Below are 26269 nucleotides of genomic sequence, written 5' to 3'. Positions count from 1 at the left end.
GTATTTGAGATAATTCTGTCTAATAAAGGGTACCACGCAAGGGCTGTCTCGTGGATCATGATGGGACTGCGTGTGGTAGCTGCTGCAAGTGCAAAACAAAATGCAACCTGAACAGGAGTGTTCTGAGCACAGAGCAACGTTGCTCATTTTGAACGTGAAATTATATGGGGGGGGAAGATATTGAAGTATATCCTCCAGTCGTTGCCTTGGTCACATAAGCAGCTGCTGAAAATCTGACAAATGCTGAGATATTGAGGAATTGAGTAACTACAGGAAAAATTTCAGTGGACTTTCCTAAGCCCCACATCACCAGAAGTGTTGTGTGTTAGTGTGAAATGAAGATCCTGATGGAACAGTTCTGTGGTGCCTCAGTGAGCTATTAACATACAAAACCCAAACACCAGAATACCTCTGGGTATTACAAACTTAAGTGTTTAAAAATAGGTGCTAGAACACCCCTGAGCTATGAAAACAGGTAATAAATAACCTTCCTCTATATGCACTATTAAAGAGGAAGGTTGTATATGTTAAATGTCACTAACTAAGCACAAGGACGTAATTTCTGAATATAAAAAACAGCAGCTAAAAATATCTGGATGGAACAAATGGGTAAGGAGACAATGAGGTGGTGTGAGTCTCTTCCGGGCTTTGTTAAGCTATTGTAATTGTGATTATCAAGCTGTGTACCAAATTGAGGACAGAAGACATTTTGTTTCTTTGTTTGCTTATCTAAATATCTTACCTGTGGTGATGTAGTTTTTTTCTAGTTCTACACTTAACTCTTTAGGGGGTAATTAATCACTGTAAGTGCTGTTGAAATGCAGTTTTGAAAGCAATGCCAGTGTGGGGGAAATAAAAAGGACTGAGTTGTGCAAGTAGGTCATAGATGTTGAAAGTGAAGCAAGAGAAATAGATTGCTTATTTTTAAACTGTCCTGCAGAAAAAATGGAGATTATCCTGTGGGAAATCCTTTGGTAATGCTAAATGAGCTGGTGAAACCCAGTGTAGTGGCTAATTATTGATATTCATCGTTACTGATACAGCATTTGATAGTTCTGTTGCTAAAGAATTTCCACAGTAGGCTTGGAAAGGAAACTCAACAGAAAGTTTGATAATAAAAAAATAACTTCTATGGTTAGAAACAAATTCAAACTTTTATACTTTTAAGACAGAGCAAAAAAAAATCCCCTCCTAAACTCTTGCAAGTATTCAGTACTAACTTCAGAAGGATTTACTCCTGTTGTTAATAAAGAAATGGAAATCCAGCGTGGTGTTTTTATGAACTGCACTGGCAAGATGGCTTGTCAGCCTGAGTGAATGTTTTTTCTGAAATACTGCAGCTGCATCCAAAAAATGGTGTGCAGAAAAATGAAGCAGATGGCTTTTGAAAGTAGCAGCTGGTATATAAAATACGAGGCCTGTGATAGATTTCTTCTTAAATCATGTGTGCTAGCATAGGGCTATTCGCTAATTTCTCCATCCTCACGAGCGTGGGCTTTCCTCGGTCTCCAGTTTTTCTTTTAAATTATACCAGCTGGAATTTGTTATCCAGTTGTAGAGCTAGGAAAGTGCTCATTATTTCCCAGTGAATTTTAAGAAGTTAAAAGTTACACTATCAGTAATTTGCCCATTCAAGTCAAGGAACAAATATTTTACAAGTCTGACATCAGAAATGAAACTGGGCTTTTGTTAATGTCGCTGCTTCCTGGTGGAAAAACTTGTTAGTTCAAGGTTTAGTCCTCACCTGCTTTCCTTTTTTATAATTTAAGGCTGTCTTTAAGCTTTTAATGCTCCAAAGATGAGAGACTTAAGAGAGATTTTTATTCTGGCTAACCAATGAAAAATACTTCAACATTTTGGGCTTTGTGTTTTTGGTAAATAACCAAAATTAACTCTCATTGAATGTCAGGACATATTAATGTCAGGAAATCAATTATGGCACAGGATTATGCTGAACTTCTCCAACCTTCTTTGCTCTTGATACTATTACCCTTTCTGAGCATGTCATCATTGAACACTGAGAGAGTATGTTGGGGGTAGGGGTACTATTTTTATTTAACTCTATTTTATTGAGACGTGTAAAAGAGCCCTTTTGCTACTTTTGAGTGGTGCATTTATGCTTGACATTTATGTTTTCCACATACTACACCCCTTCCTTGTAGTAAACCCTTTTTAGCTGGCATTATCAAGAAGTTAATGACAAATGCAAAGCTTAGGTCACAGTGTTAATTCTGATTCACCAACCTGTGAAGCAGCAAATGCAAATACAATTCCTCTTCTAAACCTGACATTGTAGTAGTCCTGTCTAGAAGCCTGAAGCAGTTTGCATTTCCATTATGCCATGTTTAATGGAACTTAAATAAGACTAATCCTTTCCCCTCAAAGCATACATTTGCTTGACTGTAAATCTGTTTTCAACTTGTTACAACAGATAATAAAAAAAATGAGGGAAAAAGTGCTTAAAATCAACACCACACTTTGCAGCAAGGAATTATTTTTGTCTCTATCCTGTTTTAAACTCTTTTCCAGTGTATTTTTCTCTGTAAGTTCAGATAAGCACATTCTGCTAGAATGTAAACCAGATAAGTGGAAGCAAGAGTGTTGTGAACAACATAAACCGAAGTGATTCACTTAAGATGTAATATTTTGGAGGTTTGATAGGCTTTTAGTAGTATAACACTTAAATTTATAATCCTAGTGTTTGCTTTATCTTGATGCAGTTTTAGTGCTCAAATAGTGTGACACTAAGTATTTGAGATGTCTACAGGCTTTATGAAGCCTTTTGTGCTGTGTGGTATAACTGCAGTAATGCCACACAGGTGTAGCAGCCATACTTCCAAGGCTTCATGGGTTAATGGAAATCAGTAAAAATTGCTGTTTTGCTGTTTCTTGTTTGGCCAGTTGGGTTTTTTTGGGTGGCATTTTCAAACCCTGATTTGTGTGACAAGTTAATATAGACTATTGCCATTCAGTGGCATCTCAACCAGCTTGAGAGTTGGGCAGAGGGGAACCTCATGAGGTTCAACAAGGACAAGTGCAGAGTCCTGCAGCTGGGAGGGAACAACCTCATGAACCAGCACAGGCTGGGGGTCGAACTGCTGGAGAGCAGCTCTGCAAAGAGAGACCTGGGAGTGCTGGTTGATAATAAACTGACCATGAGCCAGCAATGTGCCCTCGTGGCCAAGAAGGCCAATGGCATCCTGGGATGCAGCAAGAAGAGTGTGGGCAGCAGGTCAAGGGAGGTTCTGCTCCCCCTCTACTCTGCCCTGATGAGGCCTCATCTGGAGTCTGTGTCCAGTTCTGGGCTCCTCAGTTCAAGAGGGACAGGGCCACCAAGATGACTGGAACACCAAGGGACTGGAACATCTTTCATATGAGGAAAGACTGCGGGACCTGGGGCTGTTTAGTCTGGAGAAGAGGAGACTGAGGGGAGATCTTATTAACATTTATAAACATCTAAAGGATGAGTGTCAGGAGGTTGGGACATCCTTTTTTTCTATAGTAGATAGTAACAGGACAAGGGATGATGGGATGAAGCTGGAACACAAACAGTTCCACTTAAACATAAGAAAAAACACTTTCACTGTTTCAGTGAGGGAGCCCTGGCACAGGCTGCCCAGAGGGGTTGTGGAGGCTCCTTCCTTGGAGGCCTTCAAGACCCTCCTGGACATGTTCCTATGTGACCTGATCTAAGTGGAGCTGCTTCTGCGGGGGGATTGGGCTAGATGATCTCTAAAGGTCCCTTCCAACCCCTACCATTCTATGATTAGTGTTCTCTTACAAACTAGGTAAAATTAAAGTGCGTTAAACAGTACCTTGCTTTTTTTTCCTGATTTGGTCCTTGAAGAAGTCCTGTTCTGAACAATTAAAATGGAGAGCAGAACAACAGCAGTGGTACTTGATCTTCTTGAAGAGTATCTATATCTTAGTGATGTATTCTTACTTTCTTCAAGGCATTCCGTACTCTTAACTGAACTTCCAGGCTGTAAGGAAAGGTCTGCCCATTCTGCCAAGAAGGGCAGTTCTGCAGGAGTAACACAAGCTCACAGATAACAGTATCTCCAAAACCCACAGACTGACGATTCATCCTCCCTCTTAACATACTTCTGAATTTGTAGTAAAACTGGTACAATTCTTTAGATTTGCCAGTTTCATTTTTATGTCTTTGTATCTCTATAGGCTTTATGCTTTCAAATGTGGGCCTTTTTTTCCCTTAGACAAGAAAAAAATTAATCTCATTTCTCCCATTTAACTATACCAACAACAACAATAATAGAAGTAATAATTGAGCAAACACAAAAGACTTCTAGGAAGAATATTCTATTGCCTTGTGGCAGTGCACTTAATTACCATTAAATTATCTCTTGTGTCTCTTCCATTTAATATTCATTCAGGCTTTTTCTTTAGGAAGTTATGCAGCTTGTGCTGAACCTCCTGCAAAATTCTTATCTAATCTTTGCACGAGCATTAGTTCATGCATTGATCTAATGCCATCTCAAAGAGAACAGTCAAGAGAAATTGGAGGTGATAAGAGAAGTTCTCATTAGTATTCTGGGAGTGGGAATTGAATCTGTCTTCTGATTTTTTTCACACCCCCCACCCCCACCTTAGACTTTTTGGAATTTAAAGAGGAATGTGCACACAGGTTTCTGGAATAAAAAACCTAAACAGAATAAAATGAATTACTTTTATCAATTTATTATCTTTGCTATCCATAATAAGAAATGAGACCTTCAAATTAGACCACAAGGTTACGGCCACAGGCTTCCTGAAGCCTGTCATGTCTTTATATACATTCCAAAGTTTAAACCCAAAAATAAATAGGTGTGGGTAATATGTGGAGAGTGTTTTCTGATAATCCAGTGCAGCTTTTGGTTGTGATGTGAGGATGTCATGACTGATTTTGTGAACCCTGCTATTAGTCACTTGTGGACACTGAAGAAGGGTATTTTTTCTATGTTTTTGTCTAATATCTTAGGTAAATAAAGGCATTTTTATCCTATTCCTTACGCTGGATATTGTAATGAATTGGAAAGATTTGAAACTCCCTGTTGCTGTACCAAGGAACTTCAGAAACAACACCCACACATACACACACCCCATGCAATAAATCAGCAAGGGAGAGTCTGTTGGCTGAAATGTGAGGTAGAAGGAATAGATGTAATTTACTTCACCTTTCTGAAATATACATGTTTGTCCATCTCTTCTGGACTGAGATGTGCCAAAAAAACCCTTTTTTTGCTTGGCACACCAATAAAATGATCTGCTTGAGTGGGCAACTGTCTGCGTGCAGCATTGTGGTGAAATTGTCTTCCTTTTGTCTTGCAAATAAGCTGAGAATTTTCACAGCATTTTTTTATTTCCTTCCAAATTGTTGGAATGGGCAGGGGTTTTAAAATTGTCTTAGCTAAGGTCTGGTGCCTGTGATTGCAGAAGCAAACTGGAAAAAAATGACTTGGATTTGGGAGAGCTCAGAAGCCAGATGGCAAGAGGAAAGAAACCCCAAACTTTGAAGTGTTTGGATGATATTGCTTACTTCTTTAAGGAATCCTATTTACTTGTGGCTAGTAGTGTTTAAAAAATGTTTGCATGAAACTGAAGATGTTCTTAAGCTGTTTAGTTAAACAAAGGAAGTACTTCAGTACTGGGATCTACAAGACAATGAGCTGTGAAGATAAATAAATACATATTTGATCATGATATACTAGTAGCCTCTAATTAGTGCAGTTTCTACATGGGGAAGTTTTATGTGCCAGGATTGAAAAATCACTTTGCTACAAAGTTGTTGAAATGGTTCAAAAACTTCAATGTGTTGGTAAAAATAAAAGCTTAATTAAATACAAGTGAACTAACCAATAGATATTTAATTTCTGTGGATGTGAAGCAAGCTAGCTAATGGATTTTGTGAACAGGTATATTAGCTTTTTAGGTAAAGTAATAACCAGATAAAGAAGTAACTTGACCTATACATGACCCAAAGCACTCTATGATATGATTCTGTTAAGTGCCCTGGGGGCAACCTCGCCCCATTTTGGCACTTGACACTGAGCAGTACAGGCTTCTGCAAAAAGTTCAGTAAAAAGTCATGAAGATGGTGAAGGTCTTGGAGGATCTCTTCTATGAGGAAAGCATAGAATCATAGAATGGTAGGGTTGGAAGGGACCTTTAGAGATCATCCAGTCCAACTCCCCTGCAGAAGCAGGTTCACCTAGATCAGGTCACACAGGAACATGTCCAGGTGGGTCTTGAAGACCTCCAAGGAAGGAGACTCTACAACCCCTCTGGGCAGCCTGTGCCAGGGCTCCCTCACCTCAACGCTGACATAGTTTTTTCATATGTTTAAATTGAACTTTTTGTGTTCCAGCTTTTTCCTATTGCCCCTTGTCCTGTTGCTAGATACCATTGAAAAAGGGGATGCTCTAACCTCCTGACACCCACCATTTAGGTATTTGTAAATATTAATAAGATCCTCCCCCAGTCTCCTCTTTTCTAGACTAAAGGCTGAGAGCTGGTGCTGTTCAACCTGGAAAAGGCTCAGGGACATCATATCAGTGTGTATCAGTATCCAAAGGGAGGGATGGGGACTCCACCACTTCCTTGGGCAGCCTGTTCCAAGGCTTGACAACCCTTTCAGGGAAGAAATTTTTCATAAATTCAAATCTCAACCTTGCCTGCTGCAACCTTGTTTCCTCTCATCATATGGTTTATTACCTGGGAGAAGGGACTGACTCCTACCTCACCATAATTTCATGTCAGGGAGCTGTAGAGAGCGAGAAAGTCTCCCCTCAGCCTCTTCTTCCCAGACTTACCAACCTCAGTTCCCTCAACCACTCTTCATCAGGCTTGTGCTCCAGACCCTTCCCAGCTCTGTTGCTCATCTTTGGAGACGCTCCAGTGCCTCAGTGTCCCTCTGGCAGTGAGAGGCCCAACACTGAACACACCACATGAGGTGCAGCCCCACCAGTGCCGAATTCAGGGGGACAATCCCTACCCTGGTTCTGCTGATCATGCTATTGCTGATACAGACCAGGATGCCTTTGGCCTTCTTGGCTACCTGGGCTCTTGTTCAGCCTCAGACAATTGACCTCAGCTCATCTATCTGTGTCCATGGTATGTGCTGTAGCCACACATGATATGTGTGGTCATGTAACTGACAGTTGTCTCTAATTTGTATGGGGTTTTTGTAAATCATTGTATTAATTAGGACAATTATTACTGTCAATGGGAATACAGAATTACTGTTTCCATATATGTGTACAAATAGCAAACTACATGATGCTGAAGGACAATTGTTTCTCTTCCTGTTTCTCTCATTAGTATTTGTAGGAGATGAATTGAGAAGAGTTAAAAGCTTGTCTTATGTTGAGTACTTGTATGCATTCAAGTGCAAGAAGTTTTTTCTCTTGATGTTGCAGCTATTGTAATAATTCACATTGTCATCCTTGCACATGTTATGATATTTCTTGTTTCAGTAACAAATCAATGTTTTTCATGCACTTAACTAGGAAGCTCTTGTGTGTAGTCTTGTAGTCTTGGGCTGGATCCAGCTGTCAGATTGGCGATGAGGGAACACTGTGGTGTGTACTTCTGCGTTACTAGGAGATGCTGACTGGGGAAGACCTCCAGCTGTTGAATCTGCTGCTGTTCTCCCTTATCTTTTAAATTATGAATTTCATAGCAGTAGCAGTTTGAAGTAGTTTTTCTTACAACTTGTCATCACTCAAAAAAACATTTTGTGAAGTGCATTGCTTTCATAATGTATAATCTCCTCTTTGATTGCAAGTCAGTCACGTGGCTCTTTGTGGTGTTTCAGGACTTTCTGCATGTTAGGTCTTAGGCTTTAGGATCTCAGTAGCAAGTTCATGATTTCATAATGTAGAAGATGAGCCATTAGACAAAAGTACTTCTGTAGAGATATGTTGCTGGTAAAAAATACCTGTTGCATGGAAGACAGGATTTGCATTGAAGTTCTTCAGCACTATTTCTGTTCCCTCTCAAGGTTTTGTTGTTGTTGGTAACTATATAAACTACTTCAATGTGGAGAAAGTATCACCTAAAATTACCTATTTATCTATTAGTAAATAAAATGAAGTCCAGGACACGTGATGAAGGTTTGACCCACCATAGTCCATCTAGTTGAACACTTAACGTGCTCTGTGGGACAGATTTTGCCCGTGCCATTTCACCACTCTTCTAGACTGCCCAGGCACAGGTGGGGATCTATGTGTGTCAGCAGTATGCTGACACGTCACAAATATGTATTGTGACACAAATATGTGTCAGAAATACGCTGGTTTGGCCCAACCATCATCTTCAGGAAGGATGAGCATTTGGCCTCCTCCTGATCAGAGCACGCCCCTTAGCCTGTTTTATTTCTTCTTAGTTTCTTCTTTCTGCTAGTTTAAGCATTATTTTAAGTCAGTAGTATGATTTTCACATACTAGTCTTGTCACTTAACTACTGTTTTTATTTCCCCATGGACATTTGTCTGGTTTATGTGCATTATTAGATACATCTACAAGATTAAAAACCGTTGAGCAAGATGATTCAAGAATACAGCATACACTCACATATCTTGAATGCAGGTGCCACCGTCTGCTCAGCCTCCTATGGAGATTTTGATCATATTTAATAGAACATAGGTCATACTGATGTAGATAAGGAATTCTAAAATCAAATTCACTGCAGTCAAAATGGATTTCTTACAAAAGTGGAGCTTATTTTGGGAGAATATAAACATGTAACTTCTTCTTTCTCTTTGTGTAATGTAAATAGGCCTTCTAAAAAATGAAGATGTATTTATTGTAAAGTTGTTTGGGCAGTATTTAATCTGTAATGGCACTGAACTGATCTTTCTGTGATGCATACCTACTTCTTTTGCTGTAGGTGAAAAATGACTATATGTTAGAAATAGCAGATCAAGTGGACCAGGAAATTGCTTTGAAACTAGGTTGCCTTGAAATCCGGTAAGCTCATAATTTAATTTATTATTCCACACATTTCTGACAGAATATATACATAATTTTCAAACTGCTTTATAGTTCATTGATTTCTGACCAATATGGTTGAATAAAACATTGTAAGACTTTGTTGCTACAAAGTAGTTTGAAGAAAAACTGAATAGACTGTGTTGTAACCAATTTCTACTGATTTTAAAATTAACATTCATTTAAACATTGTAATTAACTGCATTTTGATACTGCCTTTGGGGTGAATTCCTCATCAGAATAATTCAAAGGCATGTAAAGTGAAATAAACTTTCAAAAAATGTATAATGCATCTGGTGTTATTTAGCAAACAGTCTTGTCATTGTGTATATAATAAATCCTACAGTTAAGAATGGAATTAAAAATAAACGCTGCTACCTTTGCTCTCTGCATTTGCTCATTCTTTTTAATGTACTATTTTCAAAGGATTGAATCTTTAAGGATTCTTTTAGGGATTTTTGGTGTTCCTGTCAACTGTGTAGACAGCTGGAAAAGAAAGATAAATTTATCAGATTAAGAGATCCTTTAAGAGTTCCCAGCACGGCTTTCCAAATGCACGATTTGGCTTTTGCTAATGTATGAAGAGTTTCTAGGCTGAAACATTTGGTATAGTTATACTGTTGTCTCACACAGGGAGATCAGGGAAGGAGTAAAATTGATAAGAAATGAATGGCAAATGTAAACTTGTTAGCAAGAGTAAAAAGTGTCCTTTGAACAGCACTTTCCAAAGGAAAACAAGATTTTAGACTTATGAAAACAAAAAGAGAAATTAAAAGTTCTTTGTGTATCTGCAAACTCCTTCTGCCCTTATAAAATTCTTGGTGCCTTGTTGTAAAACATGAGAGCATAATAATCCATCAGTGTTTGGTCACCCACATTCTGATTTACATTGTTCTCGTGCTGTGGCTCTTCAGAGCAGTTTCACGAGATATTTCTGTTGGATGACTACTGAGACTGTCTTACCATAAGCATCACTGCTCTGCTTTCTCAGTGAAACCATTGATCCCAGCCCTCTCCCAGCAACAGCTACTCATTCTTCATTTATATATTAATTGACTTTTTTGCCTGGATTGAAACTGTTAGTTTTTGTCATTCTGTGTTTCCCCTGGTTCTCCCTGTTACGTGCACAGACACAAGTGCTGTTACAAAGGAGGGACACACTGTTGGAGGTGGAAAGGAGCTGCTGAAGGGCAGGTTAGATCATTTCTTTTGGTAGCAGTGGAGTTAAAGTGATTTCAAGTGGTTCTGAAAACGCAGTGCTGCAATAGTCCTGTGAAATGTTCCAGATATGAAGTTGTTCTATAAAATAAATGTCTGATGTGTTGTAACAGAAGAGAATGTACTGACACATTTGAATTCATTCTGCCAGTGTTTTCTCATGCTAAGTCTCTGAAAGATTTGACTGTGTTGATGTTGTAGTTTTAGGCTGGATCATCCAATAATTGTTGCTTTCAAATATTTTTCCTGACTTCAGGAGATCCTACGGAGAGATGAGAGGCAATGCATTAGAAAAGAAGTCCAACTATGAAGTGTTAGAGTAAGTATTATGTTCCAGCTTGAGGTCTGAACTGTTTCTTAATCAGGAACATTAAATTCAGTTCAATAACAGAATGTTTCTGTTGCAGTTTTTTTATTCCATGAAGTTTGTTGAGATCTTTGAGTGCTTTAATGTAAGAAAAGGATGATGAAACCTATCAAGGTACAGAAGTAGGAAGAGCACGTTTAACACTCGTCCAGGGAAACAGGATTGGAGTTGTTAGCACTTGATGAGGAGGCTTATTAGGATTTTTTGCAGTTTTGTTAATGTCTGTGGATTCATCAAGTCTAGTTCTAAGGTGGTTTTGCTTCTAAGTGTTTTTCTGTGTATAGCTGCATTCTTCAGTTGAGAGTCATCTCTGGTAAAGTTTGAATGACTTGAAAATATTTGCTTCTGTTTGTTCAGTATGTGAATTTCCTGAATTGTGACCTTGGAATTGGCAAGTTTATTCTTGATCTGTGTATCATACATTTTAAGAAAACCAAGAAGCATCCTTGTACTGAAAGTATTTTGGTTACTTAATCACGTTGTATGGGAGATGGCTTCAGTCCAGACAATCCAAAGTCCTTCAGAAGCTTCAGGGATTGAAAGCTGGTTTTATTTGTTTTCATTTAGTGGAACAAGTTTCATACATACATACAGCAATGATCTGCTCTTAACTACTAATTATCTTTGTGAGAAGATGTGCAGATGAACATAAAAATGAGATAAAAGGTTAGTGTAGTGCTGAAGTCTCATTTTTAATAAAACACAAGTGCTAACTTACAGAGATGTGAAATGGAAGAATTTGGAGGTGGAAAATAAGACTTTACACCAGAATGACTGAAGTTCACAAAGATTTTGGAGGAAACTCTGTGATTTTTAATAAGTAATGATAGCATCAATGAATTGCCTGCTTATTTCTGCAGTGCCTGCTGTTTATATAGTGGTCTGTCTGTGCAGAGTTTTTAAAGCCTTATTTGTATTAGGGCAGGGTTTTTGGAAGGACTTTGGTTTTCTGTCAGTAGCCACTGGTAGAAATGCCCTGATTGAACAAACACACAACAAAATGAGAAAGGTCAGTGGGATGAGCAAATAGATATGGTTAAAAAGTGATGTAACAAAGAATTGAAAGTACTGACAGTTACAGTGGTTGCTGTTTGCTGGTGTTCCAGTGAGAACTTGGGAAAGGTCTTTTTAGGTCAGCTATTTGCAACTCCTAAACTACAAACGTTAATAATCAGGTTAACAACTTTGGAAGCAATGAGCCAAAAGAAACAAGGGTCATAACAGATGACACAAGGGTTATAACAGTATTAATTGTAGCAGGTGAGAGTTCCTGGAGGCCTCACCATGAGGCTGCTTTTAGTTAAACAGTGACTTGTTTCTTTCAGTGCATGTGTTCTCCAAACAGGAACTGTTTGGGTAGGAAATCACATAGTTGCTGCTGTGACAAAGTGAAGCAAAACCCTGATCTGCAAAATCTTAACACCTTAACACTGTGTGAAACTGGAAATGTTGAAGTGTGCACTTGGAGATTTTTATGGGTTTTTTTGAGAAGCAAAATGTGTTTTGTATGGGATTTATCTGGGAGAGATGAAGGGTAAAAGCACCTTGCAGATAATTAGAAACTAAGGAGAGGCTGCAAAAAGTGCCAGCAATTGCCCAAGTATACTCATTTGGTCTTACCAGTTAATAGCCTGCAAAGGTTTATCTACACAAATGATATTTATTTCTCAAGTGAAGCTTTTTGTTTGTTTAGGAGAGGTTTTTTTTGCTAGTTTCAGGACATCATAAGGCACTTAACCAGCTGAGTGCAATTTTAAATGGCACTTTTTTTGCATTTGGTGTGATTGCTTCTTGCCTGCCTTTGTCAGATGTCTGTTTGATGTATACTCATCTTTGATCAGATTTTCATACAAGACTAAATGTGGATGGGAAATGGTAGATGGAATCAAACTCTTAAGTAGCCTTTAATAGTTGGGCCTTCATGTAATGAAAGAAGAATTTTTTCATAATAAATGTGAAGCCTGTTAGCATAGATCAGGGATAATTACAAGAATGGGAGCTATATGAAGGAACAGCTGCAGCCACAGTTTCGTAAAAAGCATGTTAAAGTCTATTATGTTAATGTAACGTTACTTTTTTGTTGTTGTATCTTCAATTGAGATGAAAAACAGAAACAAAGATAAATGTTGCTTAAAGCTGCTTATCATTAGATGACAAGCAGTATCACCAATCTGTAGTTGGAGTTTTATTAATCCTATTGAAGTTTATACATAAAAAACCATGATTTACATTTAAGACCACAAGTAGGATGGAATAGATGAGGTTAAACACAAAGCTGTAGTAGAACTGTGTGAACTGGGATCTGTCTGCTGATTGTCTCTTACTGGCAATCAGAAAACAGATGTCTGACTTGTTAATCTGGAGGACTGAGTTTTGGTGTATATCCCGAGTTGGCCATTTTAACCCCACACAGTGCAGCTGAGGAGGGAAGGGAAGGAATTTGTAGGGTTGTGGGTTTAAAATCATTTGTATGTTCCAACTTCCAACGCTTATTCTCTTACTTACAGCTATTGGTAGCCTGTTGGCATTAAATGTGTATGCTGCTTATGTGAAATTCTACTCCAGTAAATAAATCTACTGTTTCAGTTAAACAGAGGTTATGTTTTATTAACAAATCTGATTAAGAGCCCTGTTTTGTTGTCGTCTACATAAGGATTTCTTCTGAGTTTGTTACATGCAGATCTGTACAAAAGGCTGCTCCAAACTTTTTATTGAGGAATTGAATGAAATTGTTGCAGCCATGTGCTGCAGCACTGTTCAGATGAATAATGCTGGGGGGATGTAGGGTTCTTCATTTTTGAAAACACTATTTCTCTCTCAAATTCTTAGTATTCAAACTAATATATTCCTTGTCAAAACGTCTTTGCATGTTATTTAGATTGTAATAGTGTGTTACATTTATTTAACCGTGTGGGATGATAAAACCCCAAGTAATTTGCATTTGAGAGGAACTGCATCAAAGGAATTAACATTTATGAAAGTTTTATAATCTTTCAGCTTACTGTCATTGCACAGATGCCAGTGTTTGCTGCTGAGCGTGAACATTCTGCTCTTCTTACTTTGAGGATGTTTTTACTATGTTTTGTCAAATTGTATACAGCTTCTAGTAGTCTACTGTCTGGAGAGGGCTTTAAAAATAGCCTGGTTTGTTATTTTGAGTAAGTTTTAACGTTGGCTTTCTCCATGCATTGTTAGGTAGCAGTAATTATTTACTGGATATCTCAGGCTCACTAATGGCTTTTTTTTTCCTTGCCAGATGTAAGAATTCCAGATGTATTTCTGTTAATTTCGAAGAGTGCAGTCATGGAAAGCTTTCCTACTCATGTCAGAAGCAAATAAGGGTGTTTGCTTAAAAGAGATTGTCACATCTTAAATCTAAAAGAATAAAAAGATCAGTAACACTTCTGAGAATCCTTTCTCCCATTGATATTCTTCTTTTAGTTTTTTCTTTTTCTCATGCACATTTTCTGCTAATACTATATGGCTTGAGAGTTGGGCACAGAGGAACCTCCTGAGGTTCAACAAGGACAAGTGCAGAGTCCTGCATCTGGGAAGGAACAACCCCATGCACCAGCACAGGCTGGGGATTGACTTGCTGGAGAGCAGCTGCAGAGACAGACCTGGGAGTGCTGGTTGATAATAAACTGACCATGAGCCAGCAATGTGCCCTCGTGGCCAAGAAGGCCAATGGCAGCCTGGGATGCGTCAAGAAGAGTGTGGGCAGCAGGTCAAAAGAGGTTCTTCTCCCTCTCTACTCTGCCCTGCTGAGGCCTCATCTGGAGTCCTGTGTCCAGTTCTGGGCTCCTCAGCTCAAGAGGGACAGGGAAGTGCTGGAGAGAGTCCAGTGCAGGGCCACCAAGATGATCAGGGGAATGGAACATCTTCCTTATGAGGAAAGGCTGTGGGAACTGGGGCTGTTTAGTCTGGAGAAGAGGAGACTGGGGGGGAATCTCATTAATATTTACAAATGTCTAAATGGTGGGTGTCAGGAGGTTGGGACATCCTTTTTTTCTGTTGTACCTAGTAACAGGATAAGGGGTGATGGGATGAAGCTGGAACACAAAAAGTTCCATTTAAACATAAGAAAAATCTATTTCCCTGTTTCAGTGAGGGAGCCCTGGCACAGGCTGCCCAGGGAGGGTGTGGAGGCTCCTTCCTTGGAGGTCTTTAAGACCCTCCTGAACATGTTCTTGTGTGACCTGATCTAGGTGACCCTGCTTCTGCAGGGGGGTTGGACTGGATGATCTGTTAAGGTCCCTTCCAACCCCTACCATTCTGTGATTCTAAGTAATTCCCAGCCATGCAACAGTTCTTACAGCTGTTTGTACGATGATATTTTGCACTAACTACTGGCATGTTCTCAGGCATATTTCTTGATGCTTCAGTTGCAGTGATACATAGACAAGTCAGTCATAAGCTAGGTGCAGCACTTCTGAGCCACAGTATTTAATCATCATGGCTTTGGGATTCAAACCAGGGCTGCAGCCCTGTTTGTAAGTGTGAAAGTGAGCTTGATGTAATTCAGTTTGCAAAATCTGAGCTCACAAACAGAATTGGGATCCTGGTTTACAGGTGCAAAATTGTGAGATTACTCTCAAGAAGCAGCTGGGAGTTTTAATGTTGGGTGCTCCAATATGAGGAAAAAATGATGGCACAAATTGAAAAAAACATTTAATTGTAGTGCTGCAAAGGGTGAAACAGTAGTGGAGTATCTGTTAATATGGTAAGATGTAAGTATGAGGAATGCTTTCCTTTGGTTTATCTCCTAATGGGTTCTGATAGAGGTTTATTCAAATTTGCCATTTTGTTCCCTTCTCAATTGACTCCATGTTGTTAAAGTATATATTTGCTGCTCTTTAAATTAATAAAACATGCATAAAGGACAGATTTTATTCTGAAAACTCTTATGCCCAAGCCAACATTTCAAATAGTAAACTTTGCCCACCGTGTCCTTGTTTTAAATGTGACATCCTTTGGAGTTTAAACTAGAAGATCCTTGTATCTTGGATGTTCCGTGGAATGGTTGTCATTTTAATCAATTTACTATGAAAACCCTTTTCTGTATTGCATGTGTCAGTTAAAAAACAAACACCACTTAAAACCAACAGGATAATATTGTAGAATGGAGTTTATGTTAACACTCTGTGTGTTTTTATTGCAGGAAAGATGTTGGCTTGAGACGTTTCTTTCCGAAGAGCTTACTGGATTCAGTGAAGGTAATTGTAGTTATACCTCCTGACAATTGTATACTGCACTTTAAAAAAACAGCCTGAAATCTAAATCCTGCATTATCAGTTTTACCATATGCTGTGCAGTTGTGCTGTCTTGGTGAAAAGATATCAAACCTGTCTTATAAGATGGGTAGGGTATAAATCCCCATAGGACAAGTACAAAACTGGAGAAGGAGGAAAGGGACATGTAAGAAAACAGCTTCTTTTTAGTGACAGGTCCATAAACCATATTCTGCTCAAAACTATATTGGACTCACAGAAGGAAGATTTTCAGTCATTTCTACTTAGGTTAATCCTAGTTAAGACTATAAACGTTGGCTGAATCTCGCTTCCATTGAAGTCTGTACGGTCCCAGAGTGAAAAATGCAAATGTTTCTCAACATGTTTTGAAAAGGGGGATTAAGAAAGATCACAAGGTATTTTTACAGCTGCAGCCATCTTGATATGAGTGTCTTGGTGAAATATTACTTAACCATTCATATATAGAAGTGTAAATCATAAATGAGTATTTTAGAGGTGGTTTTGGGAAGCAGTGATTGCTTTCTAGAAATAATAGACTTGAACTGTAGACTTCAGAGAGTTCTACATTGTGATTGAAATAGATAAGCAGAAGAGGTCTGTCAGGAAGGGGGTTTGTTTCAAAAGACTTTTTTGAAAATCAGAAGCTAATGAAGTCAAGTGGATTTAAGTAATCCCTCTGCATTTTAATTTAAGCAATTATCTGAAACTGTGTTCTCTGCTAACGGGAGAAACTGTGGTGAGAGGCTCCAGATGTAAAAGAATGAATAACCATCTCAAAAATGATAATACACAGCCAGAAAGCTGACCAACAAAGAAAGCAGCTCTTTAGAAATCATGAAATGGAGACAGTAACAGAAAGAAGTAGCAAGAATTACCAGAAGGGGAAGCTGAGTAGAGCTTGCAAAGACATGAAAAAAATGTTGGGCACAGGGAAAAGCAAAACAAGGTGAGGAAAAAGTGGGCTGCTTTTCCATGAAAACTAAATCCCTGTTAAAAACCATCTGGAGTAGGTTCAAATGATTTGATGGCTATTTCACTTTGTGAAGACCAGCGGTTTTGAACTGGCAGGCAAAGAATGGCTTCTGATGGGTGTGAAACATACAATTAATTCTTTCTCTCTGTTAGCAAGGTGAAGCTTTGAGTGTAGTGCAGTGTCAATCAGATTTGTTGATGTTGTACCTTTGGGAGATGCCAGTTATACCGTGGGTAACACTATGTATAGGAAGACCAGAAGAATGGAAAAAGGGAAATAAAAATATTTAACAGTGCAAAGTATGAGGTGATATTTGTGGTGGGTTTAAAACCAGAAAGTTCAGCCTTATTTGGGGAGGTCATTAAGTAAATTTAAAAAGTAGTGAGGAGTTTAAAGATGTCTGTATATGAGCTGACCTCGGAGTGTCTGTAAGGCATAAAATGTTATAAAAGAAAGCAAGTGGTGTCCTAGGAGGTGTCTGGAGAAGTTTCTTCAGGAGGAAACCTGGAAGTCATCAGACAATGGACTATATCTCATATATGTTGTGAATAGTTCTGTTTATCTGGATTCAAGAAAGAATTCATCCTCATTCAAGTACAGAGGAAAAGTTACTGAGGCGACAAGCCTTCCATTTTTGTCACTTCACTAGAGAAGAAAAAGAAATCTTCCTGTGTTTAGCTTAGAAAATGGTGACTTGAAGATGATATGGCTGCAAAGCCATGCTCTCTGTATGTAGCTATATCAAATATGCAAATATCATGGGGGAAAAATATCTACTTACACTAAACCCAACAGGGGCAGGGGGGATGTGGGGAAATGGATATAAGCCGGGTTGTCATTAGTTTGCAAATGAAGAGTCGTTCTTGTCGCTGTAGAACATGTCTTGAGCAAAAATGGAGAGAAGAAACTGTTCTTAGGATTGATTTTTAAGAGCAAAGTTTCAGTATTTTCCCCTTGAAGCTGTCATTTGTAGATATTTCTAATAAATATCTCCCTCCTGTTATGGAAGAGATATATCTTTCAACAACTGAGTGGCTGAAATACTTGGGACAACTGGAGCTAGCAGATTTTTTTCTTTCTGTAGTGCCTTGTCCCTGGTAGTTGTCGAGTGTTCACATAAGGCTACAGTCTTAAAGACAATTTTCTCTGTAAAAAGGAGGATTACAGAAAGATCCAGTGTAGTATGTTGGAGTCCTAACAATATCTGAGGCAGCTCTGGGTGCAGTACGGAGATCTGAATGCCAGATGTGTTCTTTAACCTACCCAAGTATCCACAGACTTTTAGAGTAAAAGATCCACCTGATAGTTGGTCAAAGGTTTTGCTGAAGTGACACAGTAATTGGGAATTACAGCAAAATGGTGAATTTATTTGTTAACTTCAGAACATAAAGTTTATCTACTGAGCTGAGGGATTTTTTCCAGCCCATTACAAAGCTGATTATCATTTTGTGTGTGAATGTGCAGCACCTTTGGATCACTGTTACTCTTTGCTGAACACTCCTTTGAAAGAAATCTAGATGCTTAGAATTCTGAATGTTCTTTAAAGGCCTATTAAAAAGGGATCCCTAATCTGTCTGGAAGTGCTAATGAGAAAAGGTAGTTTTTGTATCTATAGTGCCTGAAGCTGTTAACAGGCAACTTGGAAGAAGGAAGAGTTCTAATGTTGTTACCATAAGGCATTCAGATATGTTTTGGTAGAGGATCCTCGGTTAACCTTGATTTGTTGCAAAAATAAGCATGGCTTTGCTTTCTGTCATAGTTGCTAGTTAGAAAGTATATTAGAAGTGGGCAATACTAAGGGTTTTCTTTCATACTCAGTCACTTTAGACATGGTGCAAGCTTTGGCGAAGGGAAAAAGAATAGATGTGTGGGTGGTTTTGACATTTTGGCAGTATGTAGTGCATACAGTAGGTCACCTGGCCCTGCATGACTTCCACAGCATACCTGTACCCTTTGATCTTTTCCAAATGAAGGCATTCTGTGATTCTTACAATTAAGCCAAATGAGAGCAAGACACTGTACTTCTGCCTAGATGAATTCTGAGGTTTCTAAACATGTTTTTATTCAGGATTGTTGAGTGCTTGTTCAGTTTTGAGAGATCTTAAAGAGATTGCTTCTCAGATGCTGCTTTATTGTCATACGAGTGGTAGCCTTCACAGGGACTATACATCATATACAATATACTGCACTTTTTGTAAGTCTCAGTTCAGTTATCTTCTTTTTAATGCAGGTATTTGAAAGCCTGCTGTATTCTCTAAGTGCTTTCTTTTGCAGGATATGTAATTAGGTGTCTTGCTCTGTCCCAGATGTTTAGTTAGGTATATACAATATTATATAGAACCATGCAGTGCTACCAGCAAGTACTGGGGTGGTATTGCAGGAGATCATAGAATCATAGAATGGTAGGGGTTAAAAGGGACCTTTAGAGATCATCTAGTCCAACCCCCCAAAACCACCATTAAGAAACTTGCAATGGATATCCTGCACGCTGCAGATAAGCCCATGTTGGGAGGATGATTAGTGCTACTCTTCCTAAATGATTGTGTTCACCCTGAAAACAATTAATAAAATGATATGCAATATAGTTAAAGTAGTTGACTACTTAAGTGCTTGTTTACATGAATTTTTAATTTACTATTTAATTATTTATATATATGGAAGTTCCTTTGCATATTGTCAGAGTGTAAGAATCTGCTGTATTTATGATAGCCTAAGATACTGTGCATGGAGATCCATATGAAGCTACAACTGAATTGTTACTACCAGACCAGAGAATGATTTATGTTTAAAACCTGTGAAGGTGCAGGTTGCTGTGCTTTTGTGTAAGTGGGGAGAAATGAGGTGTCTAGAACATACAGTTCCTGCAAAGTTTAAGATGAGTTTGATGATAATTTCCTCAAAACCTTATTCAAATTCTCTCTGTATAGCAGAAATAATTTTGTTCCCAAGCAGAAGTTAAAGAACTGTTACATTTTGAAGCTTCTTGTTTTTCTTCAGGCTTATCTTCATCTTATTGACAAACTGTTAGTGACTGACACTTAAACTGCCCCATCACTGATGCGTTCAATGACTTGATCTTTACCTGTTTTAATATACAGGCCAAAACACTACGAAAGTTAATCCAACAAACATTTCGACAATTTGCCAACCTCAACAGAGAAGAAAGTATTTTGAAGTTCTTTGAGATCCTCTCTCCAGTGTACAGATTTGACAAGGAATGCTTCAAGTGTGCTCTTGGTGTAAGTAGAGGAATGTGACAGTCACCAGAATACTTGCCGTAGCCATGAGTCTAATTGATTTTGCTTAGGTGTGCAACTGATTGCTCCCTTTGTCCCTGTTTTGATGTAGAGATGATGTATTTCATTAACACCAAGTGACCTGTACTGGTTTTATTTAGAACTTTCTTAGTTAACTGTTAAACAAGCACCATTCCTTAGGGTGGTAAAAATTCTACATCATTACGTATTTTTATTGTTGCTTTGTAAAAATCAATGAATTTTTAAGCTGTTTGCATGGGGAAAAGAGAATTTTCACCTTCTGTTTATGAACTGAATTTCATGCCTGTTAGTTTTTACCAATTTCAAACAAATTTTGAGAAAGCACCTTAAGTGTGCAAGCTTTGTGAAAATCTACACTCAAATACAAATTGGAACGTGAACTTCAGTGTCCATGAGAAGAGGAGATAGATAATTTTCATAGAGAGGTGAGATAAAACACATAGAAACACATTTTGAGTAGCAGAGATCCCCAGGAAACTAGTTATGAGGAGTTTTGCTGCTTGTAGAACTTGTTGCTTTTAGTATATTTTAAATTATTGGAAGAATTTAAAAGTTTCTAGAGATTATTACTAAAACCTGTAATTATAACACTGGGGGATAGTGTTCCATAGCAATGTCTTGTCTTATTATTGAAATGTTTCCTTGTCTTTCTCCTGTGATTCTGAAGTCAAGCTGGATTATTTCAGTGGAACTGGCAATTGGCCCAGAAGATGGAATCAGTTACCTTACAGACAAAGGTGCCAATGTAAGTCTACTTCTGTTTTTTCAGTTACTGTCTTAACAACTATGGCCTGTTGTGAACTGAACTCCACACAAAGGGGCATGACAAGTCTTTGACTTAGAGAAAGAAGAGCTGGTAATTCAGCATATACAGCTATTACTCAGATATTAACTCATGATTTGGGATTGCAGAAAGTGCAGTTGGGTTATGCAGAGTGGGTCAGCATTAGCACCGAATTTGGTGACTTTTTACCCAGTGAAGTGCTCACTTTCAGAATCTGAAGCTTTAGTGGTGACTTTTTAACACCAAAGCATGCAAATTGTTCTAAATTATTCTCCTCTTTCTTAGGAATGTGTAAATGAAGAACTTGTTTAACTAGTGTTTAACATTTGAGCAGTCATTGCCAGTTTATTTGCTTTACTTCATACCCTTTATAGCCTTTTCCATTACCTGATGCTGATTGTATTACAGGATTTCCTGTACCCTCCTCTGTGGTGCAAGGAAGTTTACATTTGGAGAGATTCTTCTTGCAAAGTATTTGGGACTTCCACAATCATGACTTGAAGTTGAGCCTATGTCCCACTCCTATTGAAATTGATTTGAAAGTAGTGCTAAAGTTTGGGTATGAAGTATACCTGTCTAGCTAGGAACATTACATACCTTTTACAGTAGCCTGGAGGGGTGTAAATCGAGCTGTGAGTGCAGGTTCCACGTGGTTAACGTGTTGAATTTTTCTGTCTTGACCTCAGAGAGATTGTTTCTACTTCAGCATGTGCCTGGAGTTACTCAACAGTGTCCTCTGTAGGCAAACTTGGTGCTTGGTTTCATTTTTGCAAATCCTGTGGGTATTTGTGTATGTTTGTTGTGGTTTAACCCCAGCCAGCAGCTAAGCATTGTGCAGCCACTCACTGCCTCACCCCTACACTTGAGATGGGAAGGAGAGTCAGAAAAAAAGCAAAACATGTGGGCTGAGATAAGAACACTTTAATAGTTGGAATACAATTATAACAATAGCAATGTTAATTGTAATGAAAAGGAAGATAATGTAAAGGAAATGAAAACCCCAAGATATGCACAGTGGGATTGCTCACCCACTGATTGATGCCTGAACAGCAATTGATCCCTTTCTGCCAGCTCCCCCCAGTTTATATACTGTGCATGACATTCTATGCTATGGATTAGCCCTTTGGGTAGTTGGGGCCAGCTGTCCTGGCCATGCTCCCTCCCAGCTTCTTGTGCACCTCCTCTCTGGCAGAGCATGGGAAACTGAAAAGCCCTTGACTTAGGACAAGCACAACTTGGCAACAGCTAAAACCTCAGTATGTTATCAGCATCATTCTCACACTAAATCTAAAACACAGCACAGTACCAGCTACTAGGAAGCAAATGAAAGCAGGATAACATTAGCTGAAGCCAGAGAAAACTGTAGAAAGAAACAGAGGAATAGGTTTGTGCAATTTGCAGACCAAAGTCTACATGTGTTTTTGCAACATGAAGAATAAAGGCATTGTATTTTGCTCTAATACTGAAATTTCCCCCACTTTTCCATTGCTTTTCTGCAGCCAACTCATCTTGCAGACTTTAATCAAGTGCAAACTATCCAGTATTCAAACAGTGAAGATAAGGACAGAAAAGGGATGTTGCAACTGAAGATAGCAGGTGCACCTGAGGTATGATACTGATAGTTGTCTTAAACTTAGTAGCTTTGATTTTCCTGGGAAGGAGTGGAGATTAGCACACTCTTACTGAAGACATTCTCTATGTTGTACTTTGATCGTGATCTGTAACCTCATACTGGATTTTTCTACTGTCAATGTAATTATGCTATACTAAATGTATACTTCACTTTTATATGTGCATGTTTAAGCTCGGAACTGTATCTGTACCTGTACAAAGACTTCAGGTGTTGTTAAACTCTCTTGCTCCTCCTGTAGTTTCAGGCAGTGTATTATATTCTAATGTTTTGAATTTATGGGTGTTCTGCAGTTGCTGATTTTTCTGTTTCTTTAAGGAGAAAGAGAAGTTGAGTGTGAGCAGTCATCATCATACTAGTGAGATGTTTTTGGTTTTAGAATAGATTTTGAACTCATCACATGTTTTAGGTTTTGCATCTGCTGCTTGTAGACTTTGATATCTGTATAAGAGGCTTAATTAAAAAAGACTAGCCCTTAACTTCATAGCAGCTAGCATATGTGTGTGATCCTGCATCCTGAAGAGGAAGCAGCAGTTTCACTTTTGTGAAAGGGGAAATGGGAAAAGAGGGAAAATTTGTTCCCTCATATTACAGAGCTGTAAGTCAAATAAAATCTTCTTGGTCCAATGCACTGGAAAACAGTCACTGTGGTAGAGGAGTATTAAGATCAAGTTGGTGAATCTGTGTGGAGGGTGATGGATGTTGACAGCCTTAAAATTAATAGTTTGTCTGGATGTGTCTCATCTCTTTTTTTCCACTGCCCATAACTTTCTCCTTTTTAAAATTTGAAAGGTTATTTTTTAGAGTGAAGAATAAATGGCTGCAAAAGGGTGGGAAAATGATAACATCACTAAAAGCTTTAAGGAATAAGCTGCTTCTTCAGAGTTGTTATATTTCTAGCCATAAAAGTTGTAGCAGTTGCAATGGTTGACTGAAGCAAGCCACTCAGCCCAGATTAATATTACATTTGAGTGGAGGGTTTTATCAGCTGTGCTTTCTGAACCTTGTGTTTTAAATCTGCTGCATAAAAGGTAAAGCCAGAATCCCGTGGTTCTTTGCTCACCCACATTTTTCTGTTTACTATTTGCAAGTGTGTGTGTGTGAAGTTCTGATGCAATGACACAGCTGTCCTACTCAGTGTTTGCAACTGCAATAATACCTCTTTGTTGGGGCCTTGTTTTCTTCCTTCTTTAGCCTCTGACAGTGACAGCACCATCCTTAACCATTGCAGAGAATATGGCTGACTTAATAGACGGATATTGCCGACTGGTGAATGGAGCTACGCAATCTTTTATCATCAGGCCACAGAAAGGTAAGGACATGTTTTGTTCTGATAGTTGCTATTCTTAACATCAACTGAGAGATAATTTTGTACCAGAAGACACAAGGTAGCAGCAAACCCCTAGTTCCAAGGCTCTTGTCTTTCAGGGAGGAACCATGAGGTACTTTTGTTATGAGAAACATTGATAGTAAATGTCACTCAACTGAGAATTGCTTAATGGTAGATAATTTAGACTAGTTTTTAGTAACCAGTGCTTTACACTATTCTAAACTCAACTAGCAGAAGTAAATTGGAATTAAAGTTATTCCTAAGGAGGAGATGTGGTTCTCTAATATACATATGGAAATTTGGAAAGCCTGATTAGGATGCATTTGGATAGGGTTCTATATAGAAATAAAAAGACACAACACCACTTTGAGAGAAATCTCATGAACTTCTCATAAAATAGAGCTAAAGCAGAGGTGTTTTGTAGTGTTGTTCACTTTGTGTAGCAACCTACAAGCTGGAAGCAGTGAGACAAGGGTGGAGCCACACTTAAGCTTAAAAAGAGAATCTGAAGTAAATTTCATCAGATTTCATTTTCTAATTTCAACTAGCTTTAATTGCTAAAATATCATTAAAGCAAAGCTACTTAAGAGCAGAGATTTCTGTCGTCCTGCATTAGTCTTTACTTGTGGAAATTCATCCAAATTTTTTGGTTTCTAAAACAATTTCCTTCTTCCCTATTTCCAATACAAGAAAGTGCACAAACTATCCCAGAAGCTCTACAACCTGAAGCTGAGCCCCTTTTTAGCCTTTTTTTTGCTGTTTTGTTTTACTTTTCCCTGGTCTGTAGTTATTCAAGTGTGATGAACATTATTAATGAGGTCAGGCCTTTCCCAGGTCCACAGATACCATGACAGAAAAAAGAACCCCAAACTTTAAATGTGGTCACTCCCTAATGAAGAAATGTGACTGTAAGGGTGTTAGATGTTTTGACAACACTTAGTAATTATAAGTTTATTCTTAAATTTGCATGTTTGAGTGTTATTTCCACCCCTTGGCTTGTGTGACTTGACTTTTAGCTCCAGCACAAGCAGCTTAGAATTTGCTTTAGTCATGCTGCCTTCTCTGCACATACAAAGGAAAATCTTCCCTCAGCACAAACTCAGCTCTTCTAGCTGACCTGGTGTGCAACTCGGTGATGATAAACCATTGGCACCAAAATTTGACACCAAAGTGATAAGCTAGCATCAACAATAAGTTTGACATTGTAAAAGTGAAATAGATATCACAACCAAGGTTTCTGTTCCACTAGACTAGTCTATACCTGTGGGCAATTGCTGCCTCTTCTTTTCTGAAAAAGTCCTGGTTTGGGGTTTGTTATCCTTAGTCACTCCCAAAACTTTCCTCTGTAATACCCCGTGAGTTGTCTGTTTTTCATCCTGAACAAACTGAGCTTTTAAAACTGTTTTGTGTCTTGAGAGCTGACACAGTCACACTGAGCTGATGGGTAGCTGTGACTTTGTCCTCTGCTCTATCTTCAGGGGTACATACAGAGTATGTCCAGTTCTTGCCACTTCTGCACTGGTGGTGTTTCACAGATTTCGTCCAATCAATCTGTTCCAGTGCTATTCTCACCTTGCTCCTCTGCTACTAGAATGGCTTTCCTTTCCTTAATCTTTACATAAGTGCTCTGTACTCCACTAAATATCGCTGCCTGATGGTTGCCGGTTGTGTTGTTCACAACAGCGAGCACAGGCCGTCACGGCCTTCATCAGGCCTTAGCTGTCTTGTTGCAGTGTCCATGCTGCCAGTGCCCTGTGATTTGGCATTGATCTTCTTGCTCAAACGAGAGAGAACAGTTCCCACTCAAAATCTCTGCAGGATTTACCACATCCTCTTCAATACATCCTTGTTTCATGGTGCATACAAACAGCTGCCGTCTCGGCATGTGAGTCCTGGCTTACTGCTGCTGTAGGTGGCAATAAAAATAGAACCATTCTATTTGCACTTTTTTCCCTAATTCTTGTCTTTCTCTGACCTGACTTGCTTATCATTCAACTGTTATATCTTCTGGACTCAGTAAGCTCTGGGAAGGGCAAGGTTTTTTGGTTTTTACTGTGTTGCACAGCTCGGCCTTGCACTGTGCAGGCTGGTAGGCCTGAATGCCAGAGAAATCAATGCACGTAATGGAGCGTGTTTATTTGTGTGATATTCTTACTGGTGTATTTTAAACATAAAGCAAATGAGCAGTGATTGAGTTCAAGGAGCATTATATAGCTCTTTGGGTGTGTTCCTCTTCATACAAACGTGAAGAAAATCCCTCCAGTTAAAAAAAAATAGTGACTTTCTTTTGTCTGAAGTTTCTTTTTTGAAGATCATAGCAATATTCAGCATATTAATTAAACATTTCATAGGAGAGCTGTCCACACTATGAGCTGCATTCCCACATCCCTCCCACAGTGAGCTTTGATTATATAAGGCACATCAGAAACAAATCATGTAGCATCTCTCGA

General features: G+C 38.7%; 1 protein-coding gene across 6 annotated transcripts in view; it reads left to right on the top strand.

Annotated features, from left to right (window-relative positions):
* Window positions 1-26269, top strand: part of PTK2 (protein tyrosine kinase 2) — a 210350-nt gene that overhangs the window by 113427 nt on the left and 70654 nt on the right. For all 6 annotated transcript variants that reach the window (XM_061994893.1, XM_061994890.1, XM_061994891.1 and 3 more), the window contains 7 exons: window positions 8887-8966; window positions 10462-10524; window positions 15734-15788; window positions 19896-20036; window positions 20743-20820; window positions 22359-22466; window positions 23684-23801. In XM_061994893.1, coding sequence (XP_061850877.1) covers window positions 8887-8966; window positions 10462-10524; window positions 15734-15788; window positions 19896-20036; window positions 20743-20820; window positions 22359-22466; window positions 23684-23801 — 643 coding nt within the window. The remainder of the gene's footprint in view (window positions 1-8886; window positions 8967-10461; window positions 10525-15733; window positions 15789-19895; window positions 20037-20742; window positions 20821-22358; window positions 22467-23683; window positions 23802-26269) is intronic.

Source organism: Colius striatus, chromosome 4, assembly GCF_028858725.1.
Source record: "Colius striatus isolate bColStr4 chromosome 4, bColStr4.1.hap1, whole genome shotgun sequence".
Taxonomy (NCBI): Eukaryota; Metazoa; Chordata; class Aves; order Coliiformes; family Coliidae; genus Colius; species Colius striatus.
Note: the sequence above shows the minus strand (reverse complement) of the source record. Positions and strands in the feature narration are given on the sequence as shown.